Source organism: Rhinichthys klamathensis, unplaced genomic scaffold (genome assembly GCF_029890125.1).
Source record: "Rhinichthys klamathensis goyatoka isolate OS25496 unplaced genomic scaffold, OSU_Roscu_1.1 h1tg000488l_1, whole genome shotgun sequence".
NCBI classification, from domain to species: Eukaryota; Metazoa; Chordata; class Actinopteri; order Cypriniformes; family Leuciscidae; genus Rhinichthys; species Rhinichthys klamathensis.
Genome location: NW_026606975.1, coordinates 500,001 through 512,313, shown reverse-complemented (window position 1 = coordinate 512,313; position 12,313 = coordinate 500,001). Strand labels below are relative to the sequence as shown.

Genomic DNA, 12,313 nt, shown 5'->3' with positions numbered 1-12,313 from the left:
AAACATAGCATGCATCGTCATATTGGGTAAACTTCTATAGCGGTGAATGAGACTAGGCTACGTATATTTTTTGTTCCCTTGCTCACATAGCAAAAGAAAAAAAACTCCACAACAGTGTTTTCACAACTTTCAAAAAGAGAAAACAAATAGAGAGAGATTGATAACGACAGTCAGAACCAAAGAGAGAAAGATGTCCACTTTCTGTACTAGCACTGTACGAAACACCGTCGATAATAGTTTTATATTTTCATTTGATGCAAAGGTAGGCTATAGTGTTATAAACGTACTTAAAAAAATTATTTAAATGAAAATATAAAACTGCAGGATTTACGATGCCCGTTAAAACCTATGGTCAAAACGCTTCATTAGCTACAATCTGTGAAAAGGGTCTCCAAATTTGAAAAAATAGTGGCCGTAAAACGAAAACACCCTATTTTTTTTGTCATTGGATGCAAAGGTAATGTTATAAATGTGCATACTTCTTTTTTTTAAGTGATAATATATATATATAAAAAAAATAAAAAATAAACTTTGCATGATTTGCGATGCTGATGACCGTTAAAACCTATGGTTAAAACGCATCATCACAGTCTGTGAAAAAAGGTTTCGACAAAATAAACTAGGCCGTTTGTTACTGTATTTAGTGGTGTGATTTTGATACTTTTTGATATTGGCGCCGTGATTAACAGCCATTATTGTGTTTCTTACCTGACAGATAATTGTGTAAAAATGTTGTGGCGCTGTTTATGTTTTCAAAATCCATCCACACTCGTGATGGGCGTGTACTACAGTCGACGAGTGATGCGAATCTGTGCGATTGAATCATTGGAAAGAACCGGTTCAAGTGAACAATTCATTCGCGAATCGGACATCGCCGCTCACATCAGCCACTGCAAGCCAGTCAAACCCTCGCCCGTGATGGAGGAGCGGATCTGATCTCATCGGATCTACTACCGACAAACATGCTCGATCAAACCCGTTTCCCCGGTTAAATCACCAGAAGGAGCGACTGATTGATATGTGAACCGAATCAGGTAACGCTGTATATTCATAAGTTATGTCTGTGTTGCGTTTGTGTGTCCACTCCGGACAACTGTCACATGGGCCGTCTCAAAATCTAGTGAGCTGCCTACATAGACAGTATGTTTGAGCACTCTAGTATCAAATCCAAGTGTGCTGCCTGCTTAGCCAGTATTCTGAGGCAAAGTAGACACGGAAAATTGTTAGCTACCTAGCGCTACTTAGCAGCAAGTAATGTTAGCTTTGTCTTAAAACCAAGTGCGCTATCTAGTTAGCAAGCTTTATAGATTTTAAGACACAGCCACAGTCCCGCATTGCGGCCTGCTTCTGTATATACAAAGCTATTTAATACTACATTAGACTTAAAGGTTAATGTCTTTGATGAATGGATGATCAGCGGTGACCGATGATTGACGGCTGTCATTTGTTTGTTTTGAAGCGCTCGTGAGACTGGAATCAGCTGTCAAACAAACATGTATAGGATTGATTCGCGCCAAAGCTGGAGAAAACGTCAAACACTAGAGAATATTGTATGTGTTGTCTGGTTTATTTAAGAGCTGGGAAGGTAATTCTGTTTTTGTTGCTCATCTGTTTATCGATAAATACGTGGTTTTAATCCCAGTCACCATTGGAAATCAGTCTGTTAGCTTAGCTCGCGAGCTGCTAATAAACTATAGCGTTTCAAACTCTTTGATTAAATGAGTGTTATTTCCATTTAAATGGTCTAAGGGCGTGAAATGAATATATAAATATGAATTTGGAAGTTTGTGTTGAGATTTAAAGCTTCACTGACTCGTAACCGTTCGGTTAACACAGAGGCTAACACACACATCGGCTACGGAAGTTGAAAAGAAAACATCTCATGATTTTTAGGAAGGTTCATTCAGAGGTGGTTTGTATACAAACAAATGCGCTAAAAAGTAGATATCATGGTAGTCTTTAACATGTAAATACCTGGTACATGAATAAACCATTTAGGTATCATGGTAACTTATATGAATCAAACAGCACAAAAACATTGTACTGCCACTTCTTTTTAATTATACTAAAAGAACTCCACCTTGTTTTTTAGACATGAACCATGGCATTCTTCTGTGTTTTACAGTGCCATTTAAAGTCAATGGTATTGATATCAAATTACCATGATATTACTATTGATATAATCACTGTCTGCCAGTGTGTGTATGTGATTTATATATATATTAGGGCTGCACGATATTGGTAAAAAATCACATTGCGATATTTTATTTTTCTGCGATATATATTGCGATATAAAAACAATTTCACCAGATTACTTAAATAGCTCTATTTGGAAAGAATGAATAATTCTAGAATGACTTGGGTGGTTTTGTCATGGAGTAAATCTGCATAGAAACTAATATTAATAGTATGTTAACTAATGTAGTTAACTAGACTTTAATAAATGGAACCTTATTGTAAAGTGTTTCTGATTTATGTCTCTTGAGTTCAGTGTTGGACAGATCAGTTGTTTTAACCATTCATTAAAGTGAATCGGTTCAAATGAGTCATTAGTTCGCGAATCGGACGTTTCATTAACGGACCACATCGCACAAGATTTGTCAACACAGAAAACATTTCATCACTGGATGAAATCCATCACTGAGTCAACTCAACTCAATTCGCCTTTGGCTAAGCCACACCCTAGAATGTAGATTGACCAATCACAGCGCAGCCAAGAACGAGCTCCCACAGTGGTCCGACACTTTTTCACAGCGCTCCATTGACTTTAACACAGGCGTCTCATATTTTTGGTCTCGGCAGGCTATTACCGTCGTAGTTTTATCAAAAATATGGTTAAACGTTGTGCCTGGGGCATTTGTAACACAGATACGCGTTTCCCAGAGAGGTTGGAGGGGGGTGTGCGTTTTTTTCCCTTCCCAAAACCGAAGTCAAATCCTGACAAGTGTCGTCTAGCACACGCTGCTAATAAATACAACGTTATACTCGCGTAGTCCGTTTGCTTTGTAATAACGATTGTAGAAGTGAATAGAGACCTCCAGCTTTGCATGAACAGTGTTGCTCCTTGATATTGTGAGTCCCAGCCTCCGTCTCCATTAGTAGGATATGCGGTGGGTCATTTGTTGACTGTGACTGGTCTGCTTTTGCCTCTATTTGGATGCCTTGTTGTTCCTTGCGTTTCACCTGTATGTCGTGAATATAGCCTTCGAACGTATATTGCAGCCCTTTTGCCTACTTCTATCGGACACTTTATTTGCTGCTTTATAAAAGTTTGATAAAATTTCAGCAGGAAGAGCTGTCACAGCATAAGCCATGTTGATACCAGAGCCCAGATGAAGTTTGTTTGTCGGACGTAGCAACAGTAACTAAGGGGGGCGGGGCTTAGCCAAAGGCGAATTCATTAATATGCGCGAGGGAGGGAGAGCGAGAAAGACAGTTTGAAGACGGTGAGAGTGCGCGCGCGCGACCGGGGCTTTCACTCTCTCTGCTCGCTCTCTCAGTTAAACAAGCGCAGCAGTCAGTCTTTACATCAGTCACCGGTCAAACTTTGGCGGGACAAAAATACGCTTTAGAGGCTGACAGAAAACAGCGCGCAAGTTCCAGTCTTCTTGCGCTTTATGTTTAAACTGACAGGACTTGCAAATTGATAAACTCTCACACTATGATGGTTGAACTTTGCAATTAATCCACGAATCACAAGCGTTACGGGCCGGAGAGCTGCTGGCACGTTGCCTACTGATCATGAATCACCATCAACTACGATCCATACTTGACATCGTACATATCTGCGTTGTGACTATCGTGGATGCGCACATCGCGATATCGATGTTAAAATGATACATCGTGCAGCCCTAATATATATATATATACACTAGAGGTCGACCGATAGTGGATTTTACCAATACCGATATCTAGGTTTGACCGTACATGCCGATAACCGATAATTCAACCGATATATTTTTTTATGGATAGTGGATTAAAAACAAACATCATACTCACAATAAAACAGTGCTGAACTGAAATGTGCTCAATTAAATAAATAAATATGAATATATTAAAACTTTATACAGAAAATAATTTAAACATTAAAATATTACAGGTTTCGTTAGCTATAACCTAGAAACATACGTAGATTTCATAGGTAACACTTTGCAAGTCCCATTTATAAACAAGGATGTATTAACTAGCTTTCATGAACTATATGCATAATGCAATATACCTTTTTACTGCATGTATTAATATGAGCAATACAATTGTACCTTTATCATTCATGTTAGTTCATTCATAGTACATTAACTAAGGTAATAAAAGATAAAATAAGAATTAAAACTTCATTTCAAATGCATTAGTAAATGTTGAAATTAACAAACTACCGTAACAATGAATAATTCTTCTACAACTTGTATTAACCTTATTTAATGCTAAAAATGCAATGTTATTGTAAAGTGTTACCATTTCATATGATTCCAAAGGGTCGTGCTTAAAGATGGCCATTAAAATGTAATCAAGACCTGTAGTATGTATACGTAATATAGCCTATAGTCTCTCACTTTATTTGCTTCTATATTTTAGAACACTTGATGATTATCTAATCAAAATAACAAGATCTATTGTAGTGATTAAAAAGATCTTAAATCGAACGCGTTTCTGATTAGTTTACGTTTCTGTCGGCTGCATGAACATATCAATGTTGAGAAAGCAATCACGTCACTAGTTTTAAATATGCAACTTCGTTGGCTAATGAATGCATAAAAATGACCAGCCGGATAAAAATAATGCAAATAGATGGTAACAATTGCGCCATAAAACATTTGGGTCAGGTCTCAGTAGCACCTCAATGCAGTACATGAGATCCACGGGGAGGAGTCGGATCAAGATCCAAGGGGTGGAGATGGGTAGGATTAGGGTTGGGTTTAGGGATCAGGGGGCGGAGTTGGGTAGGTTTAGGTGTATGTAAGGTGGGAGGAGTCGGATCTGGATCCGACTCCTCCCCGTGGATTTCATGTTCCGCAGTGAGGACCATCTCTCAGGTCTGCGTGTGTTTTTGTCACATTGCATTAACGGTTGACTGAGGTAATGTTAGAGTCCTCACAGCCTCGACGGCAAACTACTGTTCTTTCTCTGCTGATGCAGCATCTAGTCAACAAATGAATTAATTTGTAATGATATGGCAATATGTAGCTACTTTAGTGTTATGTATTCATACCGTTTCGCTGTCGGTGTTTTAAATGTCAGCGCTCTCGCTGCGTGTTCTCTCCGTGCTGCGCGCTGCCTCACGTGTTAACGTAAACAACTCAGCCAGTGATAGTTTGTTATTTGTCCTCTAGAGGCCGCTCTCACTCTGTATAATGCCAGCAGTCTCTTCTGTTCTGAGCGCTCTCGTGCTGTGTAATGACCGCGCGCACTTCTCAGCCACTCCAGAAACAGACGCAATCCGGAAAAACTATCGGTGTGGATTTTTGCCGATAACGATAGTTCCACCAAACAACTATCGGTGCCGATTAACCGATGAATCGGTCGACCTCTAATATACACACAGGGCCTAAACTAACTTTTTGCCACACCTGCCAATGGCCGGTGACTTCAGAACATTTAAATATATAAATAAAAAATTTAATTTAAATATTTTTTACCGGCCATGAAACTGGTTTGGCAAAAACAGGCAGTAATGACAGACACCAACATTTTATATACCAGTGAAAATTCACAATTATTCTATTCCAATTTCGACACCAATGCTAAAACTACAGTACTAGCCTAACTAATATAAATGTAAAACATTATATATATATATGTTTGTAAACAGTCAGCAGTAAAATTAGGCCTAATCAAATTACAAGCAAAAGGATACTTGCTATTTTTTTTTAACATAATTTTGTGTGAATTTGTCCACTCAAGTGCAAGAAGATGAGAAGATTTAGTATTCGCTTGGTACTTGGTGCTATATATATATATATACACACACACACACACACACACATATGCACATGTATATATAATGCTGTAATGATTTAGTCAAGAGAAACCTCATGTAATGAATATGCATTGGTAAACTTCTCTTGTGTTGTGATATACATTTTAGTCTTTAATCTATACAAGATTAAGATATACAGTGTTATTCCTGAGGCTTTGAGATTTGGCACCACTCCATGTTTAAAGTTTTTATTCTAATATTAGCAGACCGCTCGGATTGTGTCCAGAAGATTAGTGAAGAAAACGAGCCTCGTGGGCAGTGTCTGGATCATATCAGAGCTGGCAGGTCTTAGATTCATGTTCACTAGTCTTCTGTTCAGTGAGATCAAACTAACTGTGGCTGATAGTTCAAATCACAGTCCCCCGTGTCAGATTACAGCCCTGGATCCGGCGGTCCACACGGGACGTTCTGTGGTGTTGTCAAAACAGCGTCCTGCATAGTTTGTCATCACTTCTGTATGTGAAAACAGACCCTGGTGTCTGATAAGAGGAAACTTGTTATGAAACAGGACGGGTGGAATGACCAACACTAGTCATTTTATATCACAGTAATGAGATATATAATATGTGTGTGTGTGTGTTATTTTAATATTGTTGTGTTAGTGTCGCGATAAAATTTAGTTATTTTAGTAGAAGTCATGCGAAAATGTTGCTTTGGCAACTAGCTGAAATTTCAGTTAATGTTTATTTTTTATGGTTTTTATTTTAGTCAACTGATTGATACACTGCTAAAGATTATTTAAGATACTTTTGTTAAACTGTGTTAAATTATTGCTTGTTTATTTATTTCAAAACTCACCTTAAAACATATCTTTCTGCTACTTTCTGTTTCCCTTGATTTCTATGTTTATGTACCACTATCTCAATTTTTTTTTTATTTTTTTATGTCATGTTTCTATGTCATGTTTATTTGTACTTTATTGTAAAGCGACCTTGAGTATTCTGAAAGGCGATATATAAAATAAACGTATTATTATTATTTTATTTACTTATATATATATATATATATAAAAAAAGCAAATAATAATTATAATATATATATATATATATAACTAAATATCTCTCAACCTTCAACCCTGTAAACGTGTGTCGTGTGTGTCTCGTCAGGTCGCAGTGAGATCCAGCAGAAGTCGTGGTCATGTACTCTGAGTGGCGATCGCTACACCTGGTGGTCCAGAGTGACCAGGGTCACCTGAGTGTGTTACACACTTACCCGGCCGGCGTGGGTCGAGACGTGGCAAACGCTGTGGTGCGACCCCTGGGGAACAGCCTCGGCGGAGCACCGGCTGAGTGCCTCCTCAAGACTGACAAGGAGGTAAGAAGTGTGTGTGTGTGTGTGTATGTTTAGCTATACTTGTGAGGACCAAATGTTCCCACAAGGATAGTAAAACTTGAGATTCCCTACTTTGTGAGGACTTTTTGCTGGTCCTCACAAATAAAATTGATTAAAGCTGCAGTCCGTAGCTTTTCCTCTTTGTCGCCATCTCTCTGTTCGAAATCTGTAACTGCAGTGATTCGCGGAATTATCATCTTTACGTGGGTTGTAAATCGGCATGAAACAGCGCGGATCAACACAGTGCTTTGAGGCGAGTGCTGCTGTCAGTCACCGCGCTGTGTGGATACTGGCATACAGAATCACAGATTCACTTTTTGAAAGTTTGACCAACATAAGAATTTTCATAAGAAAATGTCTTCTGAACAAGTAAGTAACATCCATTTTTGTTCTGACCAACTAAGGGGGAAAAAGCATTCGACATGATAAGCTTCGTTAGATTTAATCAACGTGATTTACAGCAACCGTGCAAATTATTGCCTACTTTGTTCTCAAATTGTTCATGTTAACAACATCACATCAGCATTGCGTGACTAATGTTAAATTTAATGTGTTTTATGGTTACCTGTGTAGTTCAGAATTCATATTCTCCATAATAGCAAAACGAGAAAGGCACAACAAAGGAAACTCCATAACTGTGTGAATTAAGAAAACGTACTGTTACACGATTGAACTATTGAAATGTCTTACTTGTTCAGCAGAAAAAAGCCGTCTCTTCTTCCGTTTCGAACCCCTTCAAAACACGGAGTTCACGCACTTTTCAAAAGCCCCGCCGATGTTTAAATCCTTGTGTTCGCATGAGACGGTTTCTTTCTCTTTCTCTAGCCACCTTAAATCCGAAGTACGAAGTCTTTTGGGTTTTATAACTGCTGAATCTCCAGTTGACACTGATGATTGTTGTTTGGATCTTTCTGGATCCGCCATAAGTTTAATTACCGTATGTAAAGTGCTGCGAGAAAAGCCTATACATCTAAACATCTCGTCACGCGCAGTATAGCTAGCCGAAACTCCTTCTTTATGTGTACGGGTGTGACGTCATGACGCAAAGACATGCTCGAATTTCCCGCGGAAACCCACCAGTACCACTGGAATTAAAATCATTATTACAAGCTAACCGTTTTGAATCTAGCTATGGCAAGCAGATAGTTTTGACCACTGGCAGAATAAGTTTTTTTTAGTATAATTATTTTGGATTATTTTTAACTTAAAAAAGCTACGGACTGCAGCCTTAATAAACATTAGGGATGAGTCGCGATCTTCGAATAGTCGACCTGCGTTCGAAATTCGATCATTAAATTGCTTATTCGAATATCGTTACATTTTCGCGCAATTCCACTGTGAGATAATTGACGGCGCGCCTACTGTCACAGATCGCGCAGCAGGGTATTTTCCTGTCAGGGACACAAGGTGTCACTAACATGAATGAAACCCCCTCCTGCGCGATCTAGGATACCAGTGTTTTATACAGTAGTGTAAACAAACAACAGAAGAAGAGCATTGTCGTGACCGTTAGCTCTGCGCCCAGCAGAGGTGGATAGACTAACCTTTACTGTCTATGGTAGTAACCGTCTATGGTAGTAACAAAGTAGGCTACATTTACTTCACTACGTTGGGCGACGTTCCTCTCGTTACTTTATTTTAATGTAATACATGTTGTTAAATGCGTAGTTTATTCCAAGCGCGCTGTGTCTTTTTTATGGGCATGAGCGATGCTCCATTCACAAATGAATCACTCTTTTGAGTCGATTCTGTTCAAAGACTTCATCAAACAATTTGGCAGATCTGTCTAAATCGGTTCGCGAATCAGTTTGAATGATCTGTTCAGTTCCTTGCGCACTGAATCGTCTGAAGCGCTTTAATTCACACTCGACACAGAGTCGTAACAGGAAGATTTAAGAACATCAAGAGCGTTGGATGAAGTGGCCGTGGACCTACAGTTTAGTCTAGTGAAATCTGCAAATGCATCATATTTTTGCCAGCGATGAAGATCTAGTTGAACATCTTCGTATGATGTCTGTGAATGAATGATTCCACAGGACGATACATTCTAGTTCATTTCATTCAGGTAATACATGTGATGGGTAGTTTTAGGGGTGTGTGATGGGTAGGTTTAGGGGTGTGTGTGTGTGTGTGATGGGTAAGTTTAGGGGTCGGGTTAGTGTGTGTGTGTGTGTGTGAGATGGGTAGGTTTAGGGGGGTGTGTGTGTGATGGGTAGGTTTAGGTGTGTGTGCGTGTGATGGGTAGTTTTAGGGGTGTGTGTGTGTGATGGGTAGGTTTAGGTGTGTGTGTGTGTGTGAGTGAGTGTGAGAGGAGTAGGTTTAGGGGTCGTGTGTGTGTGAGATGAGTAGGTTTGTGTGTGTGTGTGTGTGTGTGAGATGAGTAGGTTTAGGGGTCGTGTGTGTGTGTCATAACATCTCACATCTGAAAAGAGTCTTGAATTCAAACCCGAGGCTGCGGCTGGAAGAATTCAAGGTTGACTTACTGGGTGGCATGTTTGAATTAATTCAGATGTACAACCTGTTAACTATTAACCTCTGCTGAGTTCTTTGGGTGGAAAAGGTTTTCCTCAGAGCGAGTCATGTGCAGTCTGTCTTTTATATTTGATATGGTTCACTTTTTAACACACTTGCCAATGACAGGATAATTGAGAATGTTTATATTATTTCTTGCTGATGATGCAACTGGTTTGCATTCTTTTACCCTTCATGTCCTTTTATCTAATGTATATCTAAACTAATTTCATAATAGTTCTATCTTTTTAATGCCATTTTTACCTCCTTTTTGTTTTAAATTTGTGTACCAGTGTATGAAATGTGCTGCATAAATAAATTTGCCTTGCCTGAAAATTTTCCATAGTATCATATGCACCATATGAACAAAATTGTGATTTTGTTCCTCATATTTTATATATTTGTTTTTTTTAATGTGAGGAATATTCCACAAGAAAAAACATTTGAGATGATAATTTTTCATGCAGGCCATGAATGTTTTCTTTAGTAGACGGTTTGTATCTTCGAAATGAATTGCACATCCGCCCTTCATTCAGAATTAGTATTTAACAGTATCCGATTTATACGCAAATTAAGGTGAACATTTGCTTGACAGATTTTTGAATTTTGTTCTAAATCCAAAATGATTCACAGTCAGACCTCAAACGTGAAATTCAAAGCTACTGTTCTTTAAAGGTTGTTATATAAAGCTTGTAAACTCACATCCTTGTGGAAGTTGTGGTCCTTATTTAGCAACTTCAAAACATCTCTTTATGTAATGTTAACCACTGATATTTTTTTTTTTTAATTTTTATAAATCTTTTAACTCATTGTGAATTAGCCCTAACAGATTGGCTTGACGGTATGAGCTCTTTGTTGCAGTTCCTAATAAAGTTAGAGTTTATTAGGAAGTTAAAGAACAGTGCTGTGTTGTTTGCTCATTTGCATAATTTGGTTAGAAACAAAACACTGCTCAAGTTACTTATTGACCTAAAATGGAAGATGTGCTATGATGTTATTAGCGCAAACGTTTAAGTGTGTTTTTAGTTCTCTCTGTTGTTTGTGCATCTGGGTGGGTGTCATTCAGTGCTAGTTACAAACGTGTGTGTGTGTGTGTGCTCATCGACTTCCATTGCATTGTGCATGGTTCCTGTAGGCTTCTGTGTACTGTGATAAGAAGAGAGGATATCCTGCCAATTCCCTCTCTGCCTCTGATTTTTTTCCTGACCTCTGGTCCATCTCATTGCTCGCCCATGGTGAGCGCCGCTCTTTGGAATATAATTGTGCAAAAACCCAGGTCTAGTTGAATGCACCGCTGTTATATTTTCCTATTGTTAGAAGTGTCTGTATCAGTGTGTTTTTACCAAGCGGCAACCTTCCCGTTTCTCTCTCTTGAATGCAACACGCAAGTGACTTAAACTGCAGTTCCTCGACTGGCCACTAGAGACAGGCTGCAAAAGAGAGTCAATCCCATAGACCCCCATGTTAAAATGCCCAACTTTACAGCAGAAAAAAACATGTTTACAGCCTGGTACAAAAAGTGGTTTTGGTCTATATAGCTAACTTTGCTCTTCATGACGGCTGTGAGGGGGGTGTATTTTTTTATAACTCATCCGTTTAAATTATATTAAGCCTTAAACTTCTGTATAATTAAGGGCGTGGCCATTTGAGTGACGGGTGGATTGCCGCTGCTGTCACTACTAGCCATTTGTCTGCTGTGTGTTAGCGTCACGTCACCTCTGCTAATCCGCCTCGCTGCACATTTACGTTTATCCGGGATTGATGCGCTAACAAGATGGCGACGCCAGCTCCGCCCACTTTGGCCTTCAAAAATCCTCTTCAGAAACATCAACGTCCATATTTTTTTTACAGTCCGTGTTATTTGCTCAAAAACATGCATCAAACGCTTCCCTCTCAAACTCAAGGATTGTTGATCCATCTCAAACCGGTTTAGTTGCTTATTTATCCACCTAATGCTGTCCTTGTCCTCCTCAGGTGAAATGGACCATGGAGGTGCTGTGTTACGGCCTGACGCTCCCCCTGGATGGAGAAACGGTTAAGTTGTGTGTGGACGTCTACACTGACTGGATAATGGCCCTAGTGTCTCCAAGAGACTCGATACCACAGCCCATCATTAAAGAGCCCAACCTCTACGTCCAAACCATCCTGAAACACTTGCACAACCTTTTCCTGCCCAGGTGTGTTTGGACTATGAGTTTAATTGCCCATGATGTACAATATACGGTCAAACCAAAAATTATCCAGGTATTTTTTTTATATTGTTTTACTAGTGTGTGCAGGACACTATAGTTCACTAATGTAAGTGAGGAGAGCAAAATAAAGTAAACTGTGACATATTATACCCAATAATTCTTCATACAGTGACTACCAGTGACATTATACAAATTTGGGACCAAAAATTGTTCAGACACTTTGAGCTGATCATGTTTTCTTCAGTGTGTTTTCTGTAATTGCTAATGCTCTTTTTACACACAGACTGAACAACATGAAGCATTG

The 12,313-nt window shown here is 39.0% G+C and overlaps 1 protein-coding gene across 10 annotated transcripts in view; it reads left to right on the top strand.

Moving 5' to 3' along the window:
- The first annotated feature begins 887 nt into the window (after window positions 1-887).
- The window catches only part of ralgapb (Ral GTPase activating protein non-catalytic subunit beta), a 68,606-nt gene continuing 57,180 nt past the window's right edge, over window positions 888-12,313 (top strand). For 9 of the 10 annotated variants that reach the window (XM_056237587.1, XM_056237589.1, XM_056237586.1 and 6 more), the window contains exons 1-3: window positions 888-1,034; window positions 7,081-7,288; window positions 11,792-11,994. In XM_056237587.1, coding sequence (XP_056093562.1) covers window positions 7,112-7,288; window positions 11,792-11,994 — 380 coding nt within the window. In that variant the 5' untranslated portion in view covers window positions 888-1,034; window positions 7,081-7,111. Of the gene's footprint in view, window positions 1,035-1,447; window positions 1,586-7,080; window positions 7,289-11,791; window positions 11,995-12,313 lie in introns of those variants that run through there. The other variant, XM_056237580.1, reaches the window with a different exon arrangement.